We start from the raw sequence: 23778 nt of genomic DNA on the forward strand, positions 1-23778 counted from the left end.
TAACCCTGATTCAGATGACCATCCTACCCATGCTAGATTACGGAGATGTAGTTTATAGATCGGCAGGTAAGGGTGCTCTCGAGTGGCTAGATGTTCTTTACCATTCGGCCATCAGATTTGCCACCAATTGTGACGAGTACTGAGGATACGAAGAGGCAGTACGCAGATGCAGGAATAAAAAAGGTAAAGGTTTACTTAACAATGAGAAAGAGAATAACAAAGAGCGAGTAAACAACACAACGCTAACAATTACACACAACAATGACTGAACAGTCCAGGGCTATATAGTGGTGGAGATGAGATGATGAGGTGCAGGTGCGCTGGAGGTGATTAGGGTGCATTGGGTTTCCATTCCTGTGTTGCCGAGGTGGTGCGCTCAGACTGGTGGCTCAGTAGACCGGCGAATCAGAGCGCCGGAGGGGAGCAACGGGAGGAGACGTGACAGTAACCCCTCCCCCAGACGCGCGGCTACCGCCGCAGGACGTCACCAGCCATGAGGACAACCCCGAGGACGAGGAGCGGGCCGGTCAGGGCGGCGATGGTGGAAGTCCCGAATTAGGTTGGGGTCCAGAACGTCCCAAACGTCCTCTCCTCAGGGCCATACCCCTCCCAGTCCACCAGGTAACGGATCCATCCCCCACGGAACCTGGAGTCCAGCAGGTCCCTCACAGCATACGCTGGACTCCCGTCAATGTCCAGGGGCGGAGGGGGCGTCCCCTGGGGGAGGCATGAAGACAGTGGCAATGAAGAAACCTCCCCAGCTCTTGGTTCATGCGCTCCACCTGCCCATTTGACTGAGGCCTATATCCGGATGTTAGGCTGGTGGCCCCGATCTTCTCCAGGAAAGCCTTCCACACTCGGGAGGTGAATTTGGGGCCACGGTCCGAGACGATGTCCTCCGGAAGTCCATAGTGCTGGAAGACCTGTTGGAACAGGACCTTTAGCGACCTGGAGAGCAGAAGGAAGACCGGTTAGTGGCAAAAAACGGAGGTCGTGACAAAGTCTATGGACAGGTGTGACCAAGGTCGCTGAGACACTGGGAGAGGAACTAGTTTGCCTGCCGGGGCGTTCCGAGGTCTCTTCGTTTGGGCACATACGGAACAGGAGTTGACATAGCGAGAGACGTCAGTAGCCAAGGTGGCCACCAGTATTTTTGTGATACAGAATGAAGAGTGCATGTAATACCGGAGTGCCCTGCCATAAGGGTGGTGTGCGCCCAGATCAGCAGGCAGTCAAGGACACTGGTGGGTACATACATGCGCCCCGGAGGGATGTTGGCAGGCGCTGGGTCCTCCTGAGCCGCCAGGCGGATGTCTTCGTCCACATCCCAAACTACAGGTGCAACGATGAGAGACAGGGGCAGGATAGGACCCCCCAGATGCTTCCTTTCTCCGGGATGGTGCATCCTGAAGAGTGCGTCGGATTTCACATTCTGGAATCCTGGGCGGTAGGACAGAATTAACTGAAAGTGAGTGAGAAATTGGGCCCACCAGGGTTGACGAGAGTTCATCCGTTTCGCTGCCTGTATGTGCTCCAAATTCCGGTGGTCAGTAAGAATCCTCCAGAGCGAGGACCACCGCCAACAGCTCCCTGTCTCCAACTCCATAGTTCCTCTCTACGGGGGAAAGCTTTTTAGAGAAAAAGGCACAGGGATTCATTTTCTCTGGCTTACCTTACCACTGGGAGAGGACCGCACCCACGCTCTCCTCAGATGCGTCCACCTCCAGGATGAAAGGACAAGATGGATCTGGGTGTTTTAGGATGGGCGCTGTGGTGAACCTCTCCTTCAGCCTCTTGAAGGCAGCGTCAGCCTCAGGGTTCCAGGCCAGCTTCTGAGGCCCACCCTTAAGGAGAGAGGTGAGCGGGGCGGCTATGGAGCTGAAGGATCTGATGAAACGGCGGTAGAAATTGGCGAAGCCCAAGAAGCTCTGTAGGCCCTTGATGGTTGTGGGGACTGGCCATGACCTGACGGCGTCCGTCTTCTCTCTTTCCATGAACACCCCCTGAGGACTGATCCTGTATCCCAGGAAGGACATGGCATGTTGGTGGAATTCACATTTCTCCCCCTTCACCAACAGGCTGTGTTCCCGGAGGCGGAGTAGGACAGCTCTGACGTCCCTGACTTGCTCCTTGAACGTATCCGAGTAGATCAGGATATCGGCGATGTACACCATCACCTGTCTACTCAGCATGTCTCGGAACACGTCATTTACGAAGGACTGGAACACAGAAGGTGCGTTGGCGAGGCCGTAGGGCATGACGCAGTATTCATAGTGGCCTGAGGTAGTGCTGAATGCCGTCTTCCACTCATCTCCTTCCCGGATTCGGATCAGGTTGTAGGCACTCCTCAGGTCCAACTTGGTAAAGTACCGGAGCCCTCGTAGCTGCTAAATGGCCGACGAAACCAGAGAGAGGGGGTACCGGTACTTGGTGGTGACTGCGTTCAGCCCCCTGTAGTCAATGCACGGCCTCAGTCCTCCGTCTTTTTTGGCCACGAAGAAGAAGCTGGCGGAGGCAGGAGAGGTAGAGCATCTGATGAACCCCTGTTTCAGGATCTCCGCCACATACTTCTCCATGGCCTCAGTCTCCGCCATGGAAAGGGAGTAAATGCGACTCTTCGGGGGGTGTTGTCCCTCCAGCAGGTCAATGGCGCAGTCCCAGGGCCTGTGAGGAGGGAGACACATAGCCTTTGATGAAGAGAAGACATCGGAGAGATCTGCGTACTCACGTGGAATGTTGTGCTGGAGGACGGACTCTGGACTCTCCACTGACGTGGAACAACAAACCAACGACAGGCAGGTCTTCCGGCATGAGGTGGACCAGGCTGTAATCCTCTTGGTGATCCAATTGATGGTGGGGTTGTGTAGTCTGACCCAGGGCAATCCCAAGACGATCCGGGAGAAGGGGTGACGTGACAATGTGGAATGACAGCTCCGCGTGGTGCTCTGGTAGTGTGGGAATGGTGATGGTGATGGGGAGAGTGACGTGCGTAATGGTGCCTGATCCAAGTGGTTTATTGTCCAGTGAGGTGACGTGTAGCAGAGAAGGCAGTGGCACGGTGGGCAACCCCCATTCAGAGACCAGCTCCCTATCTATAAGGTTCCCCGCTGATCTGGAATCTATCATTGCAGTGGAAATGGAAGAGAAGGAATAACCATTCACCGTTATGGGAACTAAAAACAATGGTTTTGTGATAGGAGATGAAGTAACACTCACGGAGCGGCAACGGGAATCATACCGCCTAGATTGGGAGCCGCCAGGGGATCTGTGGTCCGTGGTGGTGTAGGGGGTGCTGCCCACCTCCATGGGTGAGGACTCGGAGGTAGCGCGGCTTCCATAGCTCAGATGGGGTGAGCGTCGAGGCTCCGGGAGGTGTGGGGAACGCCGTCTGTCTCTCAACATGTCGTCAAGACGGATGGACGTGGCGATGAGGGTATCAAGGTCTATCTCGTCGTCTCGACATGCGAGTTCCGTAAGCCTCTCCTGAATGCCGTGTGCAGAGAGCGCTCATTCCAGCCGGTAGACGCCGCCACCGTGCGAAAGCTCAGAGCGTACTCGGACGCGGGCCCCTCTCCCTGTTGTAGATGGAGGAGATGCTCACCCCCATCCTTTCCCTCCGTGGGATGATCAAACACCGCCCTGAACCGAGCGAAGAAAGTGGAGTAGGGAAGCGCCGTGGCCTCACCTCCTTCCCAGACTGCCATGGCCCAATCCAGCGCCTTTCCTTTAAGTAGCGAAATCACCAGCACTATCCTGGCTTGGTCAGATGGATATACCCCAGGCTGACGCGCCAGATAAAGTGAAACCTTTAGTAGGAAGCCGCTACATTTAGTAGTTTTACCGTCATAGCGCTCCGGTAGGGCGAGGGGTCCCTCAGAAGTTGGTGATAGCACGGGAACAGGTGGACTGGGTGCACTCGCCGCACCCTGAGGTGGAACCGGAGCACTGGGTAGATTATGCAGAGTTTGGAGCACTTCCTGCATGGTGGCGTTCAACTGGACAAGCTGCTGCTGGTGCTGGTCGAGGCGCTGGGAAACTCCAGGAGGATTACCTGCTGCATCCATTTTCGTGAGAGGTGTGTAATTCTGTGACGAGTACTGAGGATACGAAGAGGCAGGACGCAGTACCAGGAATCAACAAGGTAAAGGTTTACTTAACAATGAGAAAGAGAATAACAAAGAGTGAGTAAACGACACGACGCTAACAATTACACACAACAATGACTGAACAGTCCAGGGTTATATAGTGGTGGTGATGAGATGATGAGGTACAGGTGCACTGGAGGTGATTAGGGTGCGTTGGGTTTCCATTCTTGTGTTGCCGAGGTAGTGCGCTCAGACCGGTGGCTCAGTAGACCGGCGAATCAGAGCGCTGGAGGGGAGCAACGGGAGGAGACATGACACCAATGCTCCTTATAGGACACATCACTGCACTCTATCCTCCTCTGTAAACTGGTCATCTCTGTATACCCGTCGCAAGACCCACTGGTTGAAGCTTATTTATAAAACCCTCTTAGGCCTCACTCCCCCCTTTCTGACATACCTACTGCAGCCCTCATCCTCCACATACAACACCCGTTCTGCCAGTCACATTCTGTTAAAGGTCCCCAAAACACACACATCCATGGGTCGCTCCTCTTTTGCAAAAAACACTCAAACTGGACATTTCCAGGCTGTATCACAACCGGCCGTGATTGGGAGTCCCATAGGGCGGCGCACAATTGACCCAGCGTCGCCCGGGTTTGGCCGGTGTAGGCCGTCATTGTAAATAAGACTTTGTTCTTAACTGAATTAAAAACTCATGGACACATGTATTGTTGTCTCTGCCTTCAAATCAAATCAAATTGTATTTGTCACATGCGCCGAATACAACAGGTGAAATGTTTACTTACAAGTCGTTAACCAACAATGCAATTTTAAGAAAGAATACCCCCAAAAAATCACACAAAAAAATACTATATAAAATAATACGAAATAAAAGTTACAAATAATTAAAGAGCAGCAGTAATAATAATAATATCGAGGCTATATACAAGGGGTACCGGTACCGAGTCAATGTGCGGGGGCACCGGTTAGTCGAGGTAATTGAGGTAATATGTACATGTTGGTAGAGTTATTAAAGTGACTATGAATAGATAATAAACGGAGAGTAGCAGCAGGGGGGGCAATGCAAATAGTCTGGGTAACCATTTGATTAGATGTTCAGGAGTCTTGTGGCTTGGGGGCAGAAGCTGTTTAGAAGCCTCTTGTACCTAGACTTGGCGCTCCGGTACCGCTTGCCATGCAGTAGCAGAGAGAACAGTCTATGGGTGGCTGGAGTCTTTAACAATTTTTAGGGCCTTCCTCTGACACTGCCTTGTATAGAGGTCCTGGATGGCAGGAAGCTTGGCCCCAGTGATGTAATGGGCCGTATGCATTACCCTCTGTAGTGCCTTGCGGTCGGAGGCCGAGCAGTTGCCATACCAGGCAGTGATGCAACCAGTCAGGATGCTCTCGATGGTGCAGCTGTAGAACCTTTTGAAGATCTGAGGACCCATGCCAAATCTTTTCAGTCTCCTTAGGGGGAATAGGTTTTGTCGTGCCCTCTTCACGACTGTCTTGGTGTGCTATGTTAGTTTGTTGGTGTTTTGGACACCAAGGTACTTGAAGCTCTCAACCTGCTCCACTACAGCTCCGTCGATGAGAATGAGTGCGTGCTCTGTCCTCTTCTTTTTCCTGTAGTCCACAATCATCTCCTTTGTCTTGATCACGTTGAGGGAGAGGTTGTTGTCCTGGCACCACACGGCCAGGTCTCTGACCTCCCTATAGGCTGTCTCGTCGTTGTCGGTGATCAGGCCTACCACTGTGTCATCTGCAAACTTAATGATGGTGTTGGAGTCCTGCCTGGCCCTGCAGTCATGAGTGAACAGGGAGTACAGGAGGGGACTGAGCACGCACCCCTGAGGGGCCCCCGTGTTGAGGATCAGCGTGGCAGATGTGTTGTTACCTACCCTTACCACCTGGGGGCGGCCCGTCAGGAAGTCCAGGATCTAATTGCAGAGGGAGGTCTTTAGTCCCAGGGTCCTTAGCTTAGTGATGAGCTTTGAGGGCACTATGGTGTTGAACGCTGAGCTGTAGTCAATGAATAGCATTCTCACATAGGTGTTCCTTTTGTCCAGGTGTGAAAGGGCAGTGTGGAGCGCAATAGAGATTGCATCATCTGTGGATGTGTTGGGGCGGTATGCAAATTGGAGTGGGTCTAGGGTTTCTGGGAGAATGGTGTTGATGTGAGCCATGACCAGCCTTTCAAAGCACTTCATGGCTACAGACGTGAGTGCTATCGGTCAGTAGTCATTTAGGCAGGTTACCTTAGTGTTCTTGAGCACAGGGACTATGGTGGTCTGCTTGAAACATGTTGGTATTACAGACTCACACAGGGAGAGGTTGAAAATGTCAGTGAAGACACTTGCCAGTTGGTCAGCGGATGCTCGGAGTACACGTCCTGGTAATCAGTCTGGCCCTGCGGCCTTGTGAATGTTGACCTGTTTAAAGGTCTTACTCACATCGGCTACAGAGAGCTTGATCACAGTCATCCGGAACAGCTGATGCTCTCATGCATGTTTCAGTGTTACTTGCCTCGAAGCGAGCATAGAAGTCATTTAGCTTGTCTGGTAGGCTCGTGTCACTGGACAGCTTGCGGCTGTGCTTCCCTTTGTAGTCTGTAATAGTTTGCAAGCACTGCCACATACGACAAGCATCGGAGCTGGTGTAGTACGATTTGATCTTAGTCCTGTATTGACGCTTTGCCTGTTTGATGGTTCGTCAGAGGGCATAGCGGGATTGCTTATACGCTTCCTGGTTAGAGTCCCGCTCCTTTGTGCTGTTGTCTGTGCCCAATAATGTTTGTACCATGTTTTGTGCTGCTACCATGTTGTGATGCTGCCATGTTGTGTTGCTACCATGCTGTGTTGTCAGGTGTTGCTGCCATGCTATGTTGTTGTCTTAGGTCTCTCTTTATGTAGTGTTGTGGTGTCTCTCTTGTCGTGATGTGTGTTTTGTCCTATATTTTATCAATTTTTTATCCCAGCCCCGATCCTCGCAGGAGGCCTTTTGCCTTTTGGTAGGCCTTCATTGTAAATAAGAATTTGTTTTTACATTTACATTTACATTTTAGTCATTTAGCAGACGCTCTTATCCAGAGCGACTTACATTTAGTGAGTGCATACATTTTTCATATCTTCAGGTATGATGAGTAGCAGAGAAGGTTGGAGGAGGGCTCTCCCCAAGCTACTACCCAACAGTGGCCAGGCATACATACACCCCTGGATGCAGCCGTTGTATATGAAAGGTAGCTATTGTATAGAAATTGCATCCCAAAAAATCGGATACATTTATAAGTCCTTATCGTAACCCTCAGTCCATAAATGCATACGATAGAACTTGAGTTATGCCTGATTTTGAATATCATCACACTCCACATACTCAATTATATTTTCTATTCCCAACTTAAATAATCTACTTCTTCAAGGGGAATGTTCAGTATAAATATGACCCCAAACTCAAACATGTCACTGCCACAGGGCCTGCCAATGTGTTGTTGGACTGTACAGGACAACTTAACAACAACACACTGAAGAGGGGAGATAGCGGAGTCATCTTCTGCTCAAAACCTCACACTCTACAGGTGTGGGGTCTTCATTTGATCACACTGTTGCAGGAGAACTTTCCTGCAATGCAGGAAATGTAAAACTTGTAGTGTATTTGAGGTTTAAAAAGGCTTCTGAAGTTTGTAATTTCCACTTTGAAATGTTCAACTTGATTTTCCCTTAAGAAAAATGTATCAACCTCTACAAAAATGTCCATTAATTATAATCCACATAATAATTCACATTTCCTGCATTAATTCAATTTCCATTTCCATTGCTGCAGGATTATTTTCCTGCTGCAGCAAACTGGCTCAAATTAACAGCCTACATCTGTATACACAAGCATAGAACTGGGATGTGTTGAAGAACTGGGAGGATGAGATAAAGGTTAAATATATATATGTTTTTATGTGTGCATGTGCACACACACACACACGGACACACACACACACACACACACACACACACACACACACACACACACACACACACACACACACACACACACACACACACACACAGGGACAGCAATGCTATGTCATCATTCTGGGTTCCCCAGAATGTAGTCACCTTGTCTAGGCAGTCCTTTAACAGTGAGTTATACAGTACATCCTTGGTATAAACAAACAAACATCATAAACTGTAGCATGTCCTTGGCTGTTGAATGTTCTCACTCTCTCTGACAGCACATGGGGTTGACATGAAAACTTCTTCCAAGAGGAGCAACACAAATAGAGAGACTGGGGTCCAGTCAGGGAAAACAGAGGAGTGCCTCCAGTCAACTCCAACACATAGGATTATCAGGCTTCTCCACACCAATGGACTTTACTGTGGAGGGTGAAAAGATGAAAGGATGAAGAGGCTTCCTTTGATAAACTCTCCAAACAGAGGGGTGTCAAATGAATGAGTCATCCACCAGGCGTGTTTGAGACTATTCTGTTGAGTTCAAGCAAAGAATGAGTCCAGAACCAGGAGCTAATAATATTGTGTGTTCACACCAGTGGAAGATGGCTTCAATTTAAAGGTCCAATGCAGCCGTTTTTATCTCAATATCAAATCATTTCTGGGTAACAATTAAGTACCTTAAGGTGATTGTTTTCAATTAAAATGGTCTAAAAGAAACAAAAATGGCTTCTTAGCAGCTTCTTCAAGCAAGAATTACGCTAGGACTATCTGGGAGTGGTCTGAGTGGGGATGGGAAAACTGAGAATGTGCTGTTATTGGCAGAGAAGTTTGGAACTCTTTCTTATTGGTCTATTAACTAATTTACTGCATGGTGATGTCATCATGGGAGGCTATGACTCCCCACGAAAACAGGCTGAAACTTCAGGCGGTCTTTTCAAACAGCTCTTACATTATTATTCCAACCTCATAGTGTGGAAATATATATAAAACACAGGAAAATCTAGTTTTTGACTGCACTGGGCCTTTAAATCAGAGGACCAGCTCATTATGCAATGGAACTGTGTCAAATATATAATTGATACCATCCCATTAATTCCATTCCAGCCATTACTATGAGCTGTCCTCCCTTCATCAGTCTCCACACATTCACACACACCTCCAACCTATTGGTAGTAGTAATGAACTGGTGAATGATTTGTGATGACATGTCAGCTGGGTCAGACTGAGGATAACTATCCCCTTAGAGACACGCGTGACTTCCTTAATCCTCCTCATGGACTTAGTGGATATGATCCGGACCACTGGGGAATGTCCGGGTGCAAATAGGGTTGTGGGAAAATGGGAGTTAGAGAAAATATGTTCCACTGTTGTTTCAACCACAGCCCCCAACTCTACAATAGGTTTCACAGTCATGTGGATGCATGCCTGACAGCAGAGGAGATGTCCATAACCTCAATGTCTTAAAGCTACAATTTGTAACTTTTCGGGCAACCTGACCAAATTCACATAGAAATGTGAGTTGTAGATCTTTCATTCCCGTTGAACGCAAGTCTAAGAAGCGGTAGATATGTTCTATGTGTGCTATTTCTATGCTTCCCATTCTGAAGTTTCGTTTTTGTGTCTTTTACTTTCGGTTTTGTACACCAGCTTCAAACAGCTGAATATACAATATTTTTGGTTATGGAAAATACATTTAAAAGCGGTTTAGATGGTACAATGATTCTCTACACAATGAATGAAATTAGGCAAACTATTATAGTTTTAGCAACTAGGAAATGGCAGAGCGATTTCTGCATAGTGCATCTTTGAATAGATAAGTTCCAATAAAAAGCTATTAAAGATGCACTATGCAGAAATCGCTCTGCCATTTCCTGTTTGCAGAAATTCTAATAGTTCGCCTAAATTCAGTTTATGTGACAAAACAAACAGTCATTGTGTAGAGAATCATTGTACCATCTAAACCACTGTGAAATATATTTTCCATAACCAAAAATATTGTATATTCAGCTGTATGAAGCTGGTGTACAAAACCGATTTTAAAAGACACAAAAACTTCAGAACGGGAAGCCTGGAAATTGCACACATAGAATGGGCACAATAGGGTAGATATCTTCATAACGTGTTCTTCAAATATAGTTCTAAAAATAATAAATACGTTGTTTAACACAAAATACTCCCTGATGAAAATATGATCCCCTTAATGGGGTAAAACGTGTTCATGCTTACCTTGTCCTTTAATCAATGGACCTTTTGTGCAGTGCAGTTTTTCATTCTTAACGATAGGAAAAGTTCTCAAAAGTTGGTGGACAAAACATTTGGATCGACTTCCTCCCGACTTTAGTACCCTAGTTACTTCTTTCTTCAACTATTTTGAAGAAATTGATGATCTGATTTCGCATGTTGCCTAGTCCAGTTATTCTTCAGCTCTCCAGGCAGTGTGCCCAGTTAAATTTACAAACTGCTACAGCAGCATACCTCAGTCCTCTGCTTTCCATGTTCACGCATCCAACTCACCGCCCACCTAAACAAGGGACGCTCTATTAAAAGAGTTTGTGTGGGGACTAACGGTACAGTGACTACTCTTAACGTCAGTCCCACAGGAGGACTTTTATATTGTATGTGAAACTGCTAAACTCTTTGTAGTGGAGTTTTTCCTAATTCAATTAATTGGCTATAATCACATGCCGTCTAAATCAGATAGGCTACTGTAATACATCAGTCTGAATACCGCCAGAAAGTAACCCAGTAGCACCCCAAGTGGATAATAAGACAGCTTGACCTGCTTATTATACCCATAAGTGTATCTAACTGAACAGAAATATAAACGCAACATACAACAATTTCTAAGATTTTACTGAGCTCAAGTTCATTTACAGAAATCAGTCAATAAAATAAATTCAGTAGGACCTAATCTATGGATTTCACAACTGGGCATGGGTGGGCCTGGGAGGGCATAGGCCCACCCACTGGGGAGCCAGGCCCAGCCAGTCAGAATGAGTTTTTCCCCACAAAAGGGCTTTATTACAGACAAAAACTCCTCAGCACCCCCTCAGATGATCCCGCAGGTGAAGAAGCCGGATGTGGAGGTTCTCTAAAACAATTAGAGGCGGCTTATGGTAGAGAAATGAACATTCTATTCTCTGGCAACAGCTCTGGTGGACATTCCTGCAGTCAGCATGCCAATTGCACGCTCCCTCAAAACTTTAGAAATCTGTGGTATTGTGTTGTGTGACAAAACTGCACATTTTAGTGGCTTTTTATTGTCTCCAGTACAAGGTGCACCTGTGTAATTATCATGTTGTTCAATCAGCTTTTTGATATGCCACACCTGTCAGGTGGATGGATTATCTTGGCAAAGGAGAAATGCTCACTAAGAGGGACGTAAACACATTTGTGCACAACATATGATAGAAATAAGCATTTTGTGTGTATGGAAAATGTCTGGGATTTTTTATTTCAGCTCATGAAACATGGGACCATCACTTTACATGTTGCGTTTATATTTTTGTTCAGTGTAATATACTGTAAACCTAGGCTACTGTAACTGAAGTGTTTGCCATGCACCATTGAATTTCACAAAATACACACACAAATTCAATTTGATATGCACACATTCAGTCATAACAATGACACGATTCAATATGAAATTACAAACAATTGGTCATTGTTTATTGAGAAAATATTAGTTTACAATATTAGTTGAAAACAATTTTCATTATCTTGCAGAATGAATGCACTGCAATTAAATCCTTTCCATCACACAAACGTTTTAAGAGAGATAAATACAATTTCATAACCAGAAAATGAAAAGATGTTGAAATAAGCAATCAATTTTCAGTGCATTTAATGGTTGATTAAAATTTGCTATAATTCCATAGTGTCTTATTACATTCTTTGATGTCCAGGCAACCACACAAATTCCTATTGCATGGAAAGGGAAACATCTCACCCAAACATTCTTCATTTTATAAGATTAGGCTACACTACTTTCTTCAGCAATGACAGAGTATGTCAATGTGCAAACAAACTTACACAAAGATTATCTTGAGGCACATGAAATGGTACTAGGAAGAAATTCAGAATTGAAACTGAGGAATACCAAGCAAAGATACATGACAAGGAGCATGATGGAGCAAGACAAACTGTCTACAAGGGTTGTATTCATTAGGACACATCGTAATAAAACGTTTTGCAACCGGAATGGAAAACATGCATTTCTTCCGTTTGGTGCCTAATGAACATGACCTAACTCAAGAGGCAGCCATTCAGTAAACTTGCACTGTTGGATGAAGACAAAGATAGTGAGAGTTCACCCTCTCTCCTGTGTCACTAGAAGAAGGCACAGTTAGGTTAACAATATTAGAAGGCAATAGTCTATGGCTTGAATCACCCACTCCAATTACAAAGCACACTTCAAATGAACCTGGTTTACTATTCATATTGAACACTGCATCATGATATAATCTCACAATTAATCATATTTATTAAACAGCCTAAAATGAAATGTCACCATGGATTGATTTCAATGTCACTCATCAAGTAATGGTTATAAAACATTTCCTTTCTAACAAATGGCTTTATTTTTCCACAACACATTAACACTCACTTATTTGAATCTTGAACATATAAAACAAATCATCCACTTTAACTTAACAGTGTTTACTCTTGCAGGTGCATTGACCATATAAATACTAGTATCTTGCGGAAACAGTCTTGTCACAAGAGAGATTTGGTTTTGAGTTCCAAGATGATGTGATTATGTAAGATGACATTTGTATGATTATATAAGATACTAATCAATAACACAATATATTTGATAACATACAATCACTCAGTAATCACGTTGATGTACCAATGGAATCACCTCCTAGGATCGAGAATTAACCAAGAATAAATAACACATAAATAACACAAAATGTATATTTACTGTCCTAATGATACAGAGTTGCATTATCAAAGTCAGAAAATTATAACATGTAAACAAATAAGAAATTGAAAAATATTACGTTTTCAAGTAGATAGAATCAATAAATGACATTACATACCAGCAGAGTTAAAAGGTTCATTAATATAAAATACAAATATATTTGTATGTTATTATTCAAATATCATGAGAGAATACATAATTCTATTTTTGGTTTTGATTATTCATTTACCACAATCCTCTAAACATTCTCAAAGTGCATAGGTTACTCGTGTGACTGCAAACAATTACCAAATAGCAATTACTAAAACAATAATTTCCTCCATCTCTACTGTTAGTAGCTTTAAAATGGTACTATACAGTACAATGAAACTGCCCGCTATGCAGTTGTGTTTAATAAACTCAATGAAAAGTACCTACACAAAATAATAATACCCAAGTTACTTGGGTAAGATGAATTTATATAATTACGGTAATTCTAAAAATATATATTTTTCAGGGAAAATAAATGACAGTTGACTGAAATGTTTATAGACTATACTTTCGACAGTCCAGATGCATCTGCAGTTTTGATATATGAAACTGGGTCATGTTCATTGGGGCAAGCAATGGCAAATGTTTTTAAAACAGTTCGCAGTGGAAAACAAAAATGAGTCCAGGTAGTTCCTCCCGGTTTCGGTACGTTTTCTTTCATTTCGTGCCTAGTGAACCTGACCCTGATAACAATCAAACACAAATCGCCATGTAAAGACTCGGGTCCTATTGAAAGCTATTCCCTGTAAGAAAGTTTGAGGCATTGAAAATAGACCACAACAAAGTTGACAGAGAAACATACTGATTAAGAGCGGCAAGCAAATGCACTCAAAGGAGATCTTAAAAAGAGCACAGACTGGATGTGTGACACAACACCGGATCTAACACACACACACACACACACACACACACACACACACACACACACACACGAACCTGTAGGAAACCATTGCAACTCACTGCTTGTAATTGTCCCAATGGGGGGCAGATCATTGAGGGAATGGGGAGTTATCTGGCGTGGTCACACGGTGTAATCTAGCTCGGCATTCATCTTGGTGTACATCTCATAGATGGTATCATTAGCGGCAGTAAAGTTGACTAGAAACTGTCGGATTTTGGCCAGGCAGTCCTCTTCCTTGACCATACGCCCCTTGGACAGTGCCTTCAGGAAATCCACCTTGTAGGGAGCTGCGAAAACGGCTGCCTACAGCGGAAGACATTCAAGTAAAGTCAGTTCAAAATGCAGACTAGTCAGAATCATAAACAAAGTTGACTTTTAGACCTCAGGGAAGGTGACATCACTTAAACGATGGCCGCTACTAGCACAACGAACTAACTACCAATCAAGCTCAAATAAGCTACACTTGCACAGTTGAAATGGCAACGGAGAAGCTGTGTAATCAAGCAGTAATCTAAAGCAATCATGCTATGGTGAGAGCGCTTACCTTGAAGAGCTTCTGCACCAGCCAACCATGGTACTTCTTCAGGGCCAGCTCATAGGCTTTGGTGCAATTGACCCGGATGAGGTTGGGGTTGTTTTCGTCCTTCTCCCCATCCACCAGACTCTGCAGCAGGACCTGGATGAACCGGAGTCCCCTGGTCAATGATGAACAAGGAAACAAACAAATCACATATCAGACAGATGGTACAAATGTGGACCAACATACAGTGTATCTAAGTAGACAGACTCAAGGGTAACACTGAGAACCTTCAGTTAGATCGCTATTATCTAACCTTCAGGTAGAACGCTTTATAATAAAGCGATTAGGTAGATCGCTTTATTATTATTATAAGCAGATTTTAGGCTTTATAATGTCTTATAATAAGGATGATATAAATATCCCTCTATCGAAATTTCAACTAAATCAAAACGGCTGGTACTTATTAGAATCATTATGAGATGACGCCGAGATGTTATAAGGGGATCGTATGCTCATGACAAGTCTTATAATGCATTATAACTGCATCATAATGCATTACAGCTGTAGGCTTTAAGTAAAATGTTACCGACTCTAGTTCCAAAAATACAAAGTTATCTGACCTCTTTAGCCACATAAGTGCCAGGGTGGCTCCCACTTTGGGCCAGTCTGCTCCATGCATCTCCTTCTCTGCCTCCAGGATTTTTTGGAGGGTCTTGAACCTGCTAGGGTTGCTGTCATAAACCGCTTTGATTGTCTAAACAGGGATAGTACAGTAACATAGTTGTTTGTTTCCTTATGGATCTAAGGTTACCAGTTTGCACTTTGACCATATGAAAATGTTGCTGTAGGCTACTTACTGTGATGTTCCCTACAATGTCTGCTTTAATTGGAGCAAAAACAGTAGAGCCAAGGCAGTCTGTCGAGAGATGTCAAAATACCATGTTTGCCAGTACTGGAGAAATAACATCCTGCACAATTCACATGTCAGCATTCCTGCAAAACTATTTTGCTGAAACCAATCCCAACAAGAGGATGCAGTATCTCTATGTCTGAAAAGTAGTATGGAGCTGCGGGTCGAAGTATTGTTTCTTCATCCTAAGTAATGTATTCCCAGTGAATTTGGTGAGTCCCCCCCCGTTCAGAGAAATTAGTAATTGAAGTTGTTAGGTAAATGTCCCATTCTACATCCTGATATTCCCAGGTTCTGACCACTAGATGGTGCTGTTCCTGCTATTAGGTGATCATTTTTTAAATGACAAGGTATGACAGCAACCCATGCTTTGGTTTTGTTTACCTGGCCACTGTTTCAAATGCTAACTTTTTAGTATTTGTGGCACAAATCCAATGCAAGTCAATGGTACCTATATTAGCATTTTCACACTTCATATCCAAATCATCTATAAGTAACATCATTGAGATAAACAATCAATGTTTAGATACAATTTAGGATGCTTAAACATGGTGTGAAAATGCTAATATAGGTACCATTGATTTGCATTGGATTTGTGCCACAATTGCTAAAAAGTTAGCAGTTGAATCAAAACCAAAGCATGGGTTGCTGTCATACCTTGTCAATAGACTGCTTACAGGGTAAGGAAACCAATGTCATTTTGTAATTTGGGTTTACTATCCCTTTAACATTGAAAGCGGGGGAATCTTCAAACTTGTTTCACCTATTAGCAGGAACAGCACCATGTAGTGGTCAGAACTTGGTAATATCAGGATGTAGGATGGGACATAAACCTAACAACTTCACAGACACATTTCTCTGAAATATGGAAAATAAACATCACCAAATTTACTGGGAATACATTACATGGATGAAGAAACAAAGAATACTCTGAGGGGCAGCTCCATACTATATACTGATACTATATACTCGCTGTTGCGGTGGGATTGGCGTGGGGTGTCTAACTCATTGTTAGAAAAAAGTTTGGTCCAAATCAGATGCTTGGTACTATATTTATTGAATATTATATGAATCCTATAAATTAAAATGGTCAATTTGGATGCAATCAATTTGCTTAGTTAGCTGAAATTATATTTCAACAAAATGATCTTGCAGGAATGCTAATCTTATCTGTTTCTAATAACAAAAATTATTTCAGAACAATCTGAGATGGTGGGTGTGCTTTTTGAGGTGGAACGACCCAGAGAAAGACGGAGAGACAGAGAAAGAGGACTACCTGTAGCGTCGATGGGCCATGTCCCTTGAAGATTAACAATGTGGCCTAATAAGCCGCTATGCTCTGTCAAATACTTTTGTGAGAGGCATACATTCGCAAAACAAAGCTTTTTCATTAGAACTAGAAAAAAACACAGGGTTGAGACAAATAGAGTATATGAGCATTCCGAGCTGCATCCTGATCATGTTTTTAAATGCTTTTGATACAAAATGGTAGGTCGACAGCAAACTCTTATTGAACTTTAAAATCAACAAAATGCTAAATAATTCACTCTGCTCCGAGCACCTGACAGATTTCTGAAAGCACCAGAGAGACTCATAAAACTTTAAGTAGGTCCTAGTATCATGCCAAATCCAATGGGTCTAATCCAATGCGTCCCATCATTGGCCCTAGGCCTATCTCTGCAACCGGAAAAGGAAATATATCCTAACATCATCTGTCTCTTTGAACCTTGGCGAGATCTCGAACAGGACCAACATTTTCAAACAGTTTTTTCTTCTTCATAGCAAGGTATAGGCTAGTTCTGTATAGCAACCTACCTATGTGCATTCAGTTTAAATACTTCCAACAGTTTGTAAAAATGCCTTTCTTCGCTTAGCCTTATCTATTAGGAGATTTGGCCAAGCAACTATCACCACCATTTACATAACTACATAAAAAGGGGGCCTGGCCAGTCATTTGGGGTAGCCCAGTGGACAACCAACATTCCGACCACACACGGCTTAAAGTGGAGAACAACTGACACAACTGTTAGCCCTCAGCCCCAGAAGGCTATTGTGACAGAGTGCTGTCCATTGTGCTAGTGGTACCGGTGTCTTCTCTAGTTACAGAGAAGCCCCACCTTTGTCCTTATCATTTAGAGATAGACGTGCCTCTATCTATCCTTAATGTTATTCATTCATGATTACATTTAAGTCATTTAGCAGACGCTCTTATCCAGAGCGACTTACAAATGATTACCACCAAAGATGCCCATCTCTCGGCTTCCACCACATACAATGAAACCCCTTTCTCTCAATTGCTTCCACATAATACTTTTGTGCTTGTGCGGTTGCATTGGAAGGTCCAGGCTATGTGATGAAAGCAGAGGTCATCAATTGTATTATCTTTGAATCCTAACAACATCAAATGTAAATATACAACTGAGTTAAAGGTTGGTGGAAAAACAAAGAGAAGATCCTAGGCATATCCTCCAAGAGCTTTGGAATGACAACATTATATAGGCTAGTCACAACTCAATGTAGCAGTTATGTATAATTGAGTTGTGACTGTGAGTATATCATAAAGACACTAAATTCGAAACAGAGGACACAAATGAAACCATACAAACACTTATCCAGTTTCTTGAGTTGATACGGTCAAAAGGAAAGTTGGCTAAGGAATTATTAGGTCAGTTGGGTCAATGAGAACGAAATGGAAATATGTTAATATCAACACCAGACTTGGGTCTTTTCAGGGGTTTCACATGCCCAATTCAATAGAGTATCTTTGGCATATTAATACAGGATGCAGCCACACAATGATGCCCCAGTGGGCTACATAGCCAGTGAATGGCCAAGGGGAACTCAACACCGCGCTAATCAATTTTAACAACTTCAAATCGAGGCCAGTGAATTACATTATTAATGCAAAAGGTTTGTTGACTGCTTGATAAAGAGTCATACGATCCAAAAAAGATTGTCCCTTGTGGCATTTAATTGCTTGGGATTGACAGAGGTGTTTTGACAGATTCTCACATTCTGAAATTCCAAAAGCAAACAATCCCACAGGCAAATCAGACTATGAAGCTAATTTAAGTCAGTTTTCTACATATAGGAATGCTTCTCCTCACTCCTGGTTTTCTCAAGTCAATCAAATGTTGATAACACTACTCTTGCATGCATACAAAATATTGAGAGAAAAATATTTGCCTATGACAAGTTGATGGCTAACCACAACAGTATGATCATAAATTCTGTCTTCATCCATGACGGGCTGTAGTAAATGGTGTTGCTTAATGGACAATATATTGTTTGTTGCAACAAAGTAACGGTTCGTTTATTGCAACAAAATAGCGAGCGATTTGGGTGGTCGTCCATGCATAGGCTGTGGCTAGAATTCATGTAGCAAGCTCAAATCATAGTTTGCAAGCTAATTACTTACCAAAGAATGGCGGAAGATACGACACCGACTCCAAGAATGATCTAGTTTCCACTTGTTTATCGGCTGGAAGCTGTTTAAATTGGTGCTCCATAAGAAGAGCCATCGTTAACACTATACACAAACCCTCTGACAATAACAGCGACCAGTGAAGTGATTTGTAAAACCCGGAACTGGCACCGAAGTGAGTTCATGAGCCTCTCCCACGGTGTACGCCCCTCTCTGGTCTGAAAGCTGCCTGGAAAGCACAGAAGCTCACCACGCAGAATCAGAATGTTCATTTAAATAGGTGGGAAGCAGTGCACCAATCATGTGAGAGAGGCAGGTCAAAACACTACATGGAATTTTGCATAGCTCTCTATCTGACAGCAGAACAACGTCTCAACATGTAGTACATGATGTAATAGTAGTCTATGCAACTTGTAAAAGCTGCCTTTTTTAAATGCTGGGAGCTGGTCAGGGAGCTGGGTACTTTTTAGTGAGGGACATCATTATATGGTCAGGTGGAATCTATCCGGGGGTGTAATCATTAGCCAAACAGTTGCAACTAAAACAAGAGTTTATATTGGACAAATTCAGATAGCTCCCTCCCTGTTTAGTTCTGTTTAAGAAACGTTTTGCATCAGAATCGACTTAATTAATACGCCCCTGTTGTTTGCAGCATTGGTGTCAGAAGATGGATGATGCTCGCTCATGTGGCCATGGAAAAGGACTTGTGATGTAGGTATTCCTGCAATTATCTAGTGATCAACAATACAATTAGAATAAAATGAGCATACTATATTCAAATTGAACTCATTGTGCACTGATAGACGTTTCACAGAGAAAGGAAGATAAAACCTTTTACTTCTGGTCCATTTTCTTCTAAATCCTTGATTTAGCAGATACCGATGACAAAGGCCTACAATTATCTGGTCCCCATTAAATATTTAGCCATGTATAAATAATTTATCAGACAATTATGTCTCCACTTCAGGCCTACTCCTGTTGAGCTTCTTTATGCAATGTGGAATCACAACCAGGTGACAATGGGCCCAGAAAGGATTTGCATAATATTACTGCAGGAAATGTACTCTGGCAAATTCGGAGGGTTGCCAGGTCACTGCGACTGTCAGTCCAACACATTACCTGCTATGCCTAGACCTCTTGACAAGGTCGCTAGGTGTTGTACTTATACGTGTATACACACAACCCGTCTTCAGAAAGCTCGTCCAGTCCCACATTTCACTCTAACAAGTCCCTTGACCTTGCTCCTACGTTGGGATATGCTGTCGAAGACTACCCCTTAAAGTTTCTCACACTGAACGCTTGGAACATATTCTCGATGTCATCCTTCTTCTGACACCAATGTAGCGAAGTCAGAGGGCACATTGAACCCCGGACATTGAACTGTCACCCAACCCTTAGCCGTTACACAGAGATCTGAACACTCTTAGTGAGGTCGCTAGGTGTTTGGTTAGCATCGCTACAGTATGTTGCACTGGCCAATATGAAGGCAAGCGCTGTTCCTGTCGCTGATTTGTCCCAATCAGGGATCACACCTACCCATCACCTCACTAACCAATCAAATCAATAAATCAATCAAAACCTGTTTTCGCTTTGTCATTATGGGGTATTTTGTGTAGATTGATGAGATTTTTATTTTTTATTTTATTTATTTTAGAATAAGGCTGTAATGTAACAAAATGTGGAAAAAGTCAACGGGTCTGAATACTTTCCGAATGCACTGTAGTAACCTGAAGTAACCCCTCCATTGAAACCTGCAGCACGAGGAGGCAGCCCATGAGGAGAAGAGGCACTTTGAGAACGAATACGAGAGGAGTCGACGGGAGGCACTGGAGAGGATGAAGCAGGCAGAGAGAAGGAAGCAGAGGACAGGGAGAGAGCCCTGGAGCTCCGGAAACAGATGGAAGAACTCAAGCTCTGGGAGGAAGAAGTAGACAAGCAGGTGTTGGTCAGACTCTGGGCACTGTAGTTCTGCAGAGGAGGAAAATGGTTTACAAACCATAAGAAGAAGCACCGTAGACGGTGTAGTGCACTGAGTAAAGCAGGACTATGGAGACGAGTCAAGTGACACTAGCCTCATTTGCGGCTATTGCAGTGTTACTACTGGTCTAGTGTGACTGAGCCGCTATGTTGTCTCTGTTTTCCAGGCAAGCCCTCTGAAGAAGGAGCAGGAGGCCCTGCTGTCCCAGCACTGGGAGGTGGAGAAGCTGGAAGGAGGAGAGGAAGAAGGTGGAGGAGTGCTGCAAGAAATCTGAAATGGGGTAAGTGACTCTCCCATTGGAAGAGTTTGTTCTAGGATGATGACAATAAATTAACCAGATGGACTGAACTGTTGTTCTTATGGATAAAACTGTTTCCTTCCTCAGGCAATTCTGGACCCGCCATTATCGTGCCCAACTGAAGAGGAGAGCCCAGCTGGTATGTTCCCTTGTTTTTTTAAAAAAAACTGCTCAACTGCATGTGAATTGACACGATGGGATCATCCCCCTTCACCAAAGTGACCTCTGCTTGCAATGCCTGTGTCGTCCACCAGGAGGTGGACTGCAGGATCCTGGCAAACCTGCTGGCTGGAGGGGGAGCAGGAGAACCAGCGGCTGGAGAGCACGTGGCGTGAGAGGGCAGTGGCGGACGTCGCCTGGAAGAAGCATGTCATCGAGGAGCAGCTCCAGCTGGAGAGAGGGTGGGAGGCAGAGTTTGATGTCCTGTACCGGTTAGTAGTATCACTACTATCATGACTCCCACTGCCAGTCTAGGTCTGACTAGGGGGTGGAGATCTGCATTCGTGTTGCAAAGTTAATTGAATGTCTTGTCCTGTCCTGTCAGGGAGAAGTTCCAGCGTGTTTGGGAGAAGCGGGAGGCAGTGTGGGAGAAGGAGAGGAGAGCCAGGGAGAGGCTCATGCAGGAGGTGAGTGGACCTGAGGGGAGGGCATGTGCAAATGCACGTTTCTCTGCACTCATGGAAGTTGCACATCACAAAATAGTACACATAGACAAGGTTGTACAGTACGTGGCCAAATACGACATGGCATGAGGTTACAATTATAAATTACATTTATTTTAAAAATAAGGCTTTTTTCCCCCACTGCAGCTATGATAACTGCATGACTGACACCTCTGTTTGAAGTCCATTCAGAACAAGAGTCAAGCACAGAGGGACATTTCCTTGATCACATTTCAAGTATAACACAGCTCTGAACCATCTGCTGATGACGACGACCATCCACTTGCAGAATTGTAGTGGAGATATGTACAGGGGATATCTACAATCCTATCCAAATAGTTGCACATTTCATATAAACCTAGCAGCATTACAGAACGGAGCACAAAAACACATGGAAGAGGGCAAATTATTATTAGCGCTGCAAATCTATCTACTGTCACAGCACTAACACTGTTCTAGTACACAAGACCGTGTCTAGCATATTAGCTTATAAAAAAAGTTTTTTTGTTTTTGTTTTTTTTAGCACTAGAACTCAATACAAGTACAACACATTGCTGGTAAAGAGCATTATTCCCCCCCCCCCCCCCCCCACCCCCAAACAAGTGTTGAAATGCAATAATAGGCATAGATAGTTCTAGTAGATGCATTTTGAAATGAAAGCGATTACACTTGGACGGGGGAGATATTGGCATTGCAGGGATACAAATATGTGCACAGATGAGAAATGGTTCAACGTCAGTTCCAAATCGCCCTACATTCCTCCCAACATTCCTTCCTACGCTTGCTGGAATTTTATTAAATGATACATTAGAATTCCATAGTTAGGTTATAGTATAATGATATTATGTAGCTCCAAGGTGTGTAAAGTTTGTTAGGGACTGATAATGGCTTTATGGCTTATTCATAGCTTTCACAACATCCTTAACCATGTGGAATACTATACTGGACCGCATTACATTTGCTTGCGGAACGCATTTGGCCTGGGGGCTGCCAGTTTGAGACCCCTGGTTCCGACAAGGAGCATCAAAATGGATGAAAGGCCTTTGTAAGAAGGATGGTATAGGTGTTAGGGAGCTAAAAAACATGGCTTCTTCGTTGGTGAGAGAGAAATACTGGATCTAGAAGTATGTAGAACCACAAAAAACTATTAAGAAGTGCGGTTAGGAAACTGCACATTAGCGACAAAGGATCTCCCTGGAACGCGCAATCATCCTGTCAGTATTTGGCTGTACTGTGGATTCCTGTAGTAGCTCACGACAAACAGCTTCTCCCTTCCAGTTTGTAGAGCTCCGGATGATTTCCCATAGCTGTAGTTCAGTCTTTTTGTCCCAATATTTATACTCTATCATTTTGTACATTTGTATTTAAATAGAAAATTACATGCAAATATCACCAACACTGATTTTTAAAATGCCACAGTAAAACAATGCATTTTTTTAAACAGAAAAGTTAAAGGACGAACAATACATTAACAAAATGGAGACGTTACAGGGCCTTAGGGTATCTAAAAGGCCTGAGACGGTGGTCATGATGGTCAGTTGCTGTTCTCCTTGGTGGTAATGGTGACGAGCTGCTTGGCAGCTTTGGCAATGTCATAGGCACACTGGATAACCTGCTGGGTGACCAGCTGCATGTCGGGCCCTGGGCCTTCCTCGGGGGGCGATGCCTTCCGACACTCACCCTGGAGCCGGAAGGCGCTGGACGTCAACAGGCGCAGGGGGCCTCTCACCATCTCCGAACGTGGTCTCTGGAAAGCACAAGGTGAGATGAGGAGGTTACAGGTAACCAATAAGGGGTTCAACACATCATGCGACTGTGAGCTGACCTGGGTTGTGTTCATTAGGCATCACACGGAAGAGAAACTCATTTTCCGTTGCAAAACATTTTGAAATACCTTTGCATGTCAGTGATGATGGTACCATGGAGCGTTTTGTGAGCTTACCTTGGAAAAGAGAGCGGCCATCTCCGTCACAGCCACATATATTCTTTCGGAGCAGGGTATAAAGCTGGAAGAGGAAAGGCATCAGGAGGATGGTGGTTAATAAGACAATCAGTCTCTTAATGTCATCATTATTTCATGGAGAAAAGCCGAAACAACT

At 44.0% G+C, this 23778-nt stretch overlaps 3 protein-coding genes and 1 pseudogene across 7 annotated transcripts in view; 1 reads left to right on the forward strand and 3 right to left on the reverse strand.

Annotated features, from left to right (window-relative positions):
* The window catches only part of LOC311144791 (transient receptor potential cation channel subfamily V member 4-like), a 34262-nt gene extending 23815 nt beyond the window's left edge, over nt 1-10447 (reverse strand). The window contains exon 1 of the mRNA XM_084180920.1: nt 10256-10447. The gene's annotated coding sequence lies outside the window, so the exon portion shown is untranslated. The remainder of the gene's footprint in view (nt 1-10255) is intronic.
* A 1231-nt stretch (nt 10448-11678) lies between these two features.
* On the reverse strand, nt 11679-18901 carry LOC311144793 (glycolipid transfer protein). Its single transcript, XM_084180925.1, has 5 exons — nt 18736-18901; nt 15265-15323; nt 15028-15161; nt 14432-14582; nt 11679-14190 (listed from the first exon to the last, which is right to left on the reverse strand). Exons 1-5 carry the CDS (start codon nt 18836-18838, stop codon nt 14008-14010), a joined length of 630 nt encoding a protein of 209 aa, XP_084037051.1. The 5' UTR covers nt 18839-18901; the 3' UTR covers nt 11679-14007.
* A 1320-nt stretch (nt 18902-20221) lies between these two features.
* Nucleotides 20222-21769, forward strand: LOC311145018 (trichoplein keratin filament-binding protein-like; annotated as a pseudogene). Its single transcript has 5 exons — nt 20222-20227; nt 20499-20686; nt 20886-20999; nt 21272-21448; nt 21562-21769. The product of its transcript is annotated as a trichoplein keratin filament-binding protein-like (transcript).
* A 2-nt stretch (nt 21770-21771) lies between these two features.
* Nucleotides 21772-23778, reverse strand: part of LOC311144792 (ARF GTPase-activating protein GIT2-like) — a 35307-nt gene continuing 33300 nt past the window's right edge. For all 4 annotated transcript variants that reach the window (XM_084180924.1, XM_084180923.1, XM_084180921.1 and 1 more), the window contains 2 exons: nt 23622-23685; nt 21772-23426 (listed from right to left, as the gene is read on the reverse strand). In XM_084180924.1, the coding sequence (XP_084037050.1) occupies nt 23214-23426; nt 23622-23685 (277 nt within the window). In that variant the 3' untranslated portion in view covers nt 21772-23213. The remainder of the gene's footprint in view (nt 23427-23621; nt 23686-23778) is intronic.

This window comes from Coregonus lavaretus, assembly GCF_964263955.1.
Source record: "Coregonus lavaretus genome assembly, chromosome: 17".
NCBI classification, from domain to species: Eukaryota; Metazoa; Chordata; class Actinopteri; order Salmoniformes; family Salmonidae; genus Coregonus; species Coregonus lavaretus.

Excerpts from the sequence above, each read along its gene's own strand:
- LOC311144793 (XM_084180925.1), bottom strand. The coding sequence starts at position 18,838 with ATGGCTCTTCTTATGGAGCACCAATTTAAACAGCTTCCAGCCGATAAA. Across the intron at positions 15,162-15,264 it reads ACATTGTAGGGAACATCACA|ACAATCAAAGCGGTTTATGA; the intron begins GTAAGTAGCCTA and ends ATCCCTGTTTAG. Across the intron at positions 14,191-14,431 it reads TGGTGCAGAAGCTCTTCAAG|GCAGCCGTTTTCGCAGCTCC; the intron begins GTAAGCGCTCTC and ends CTTCCGCTGTAG.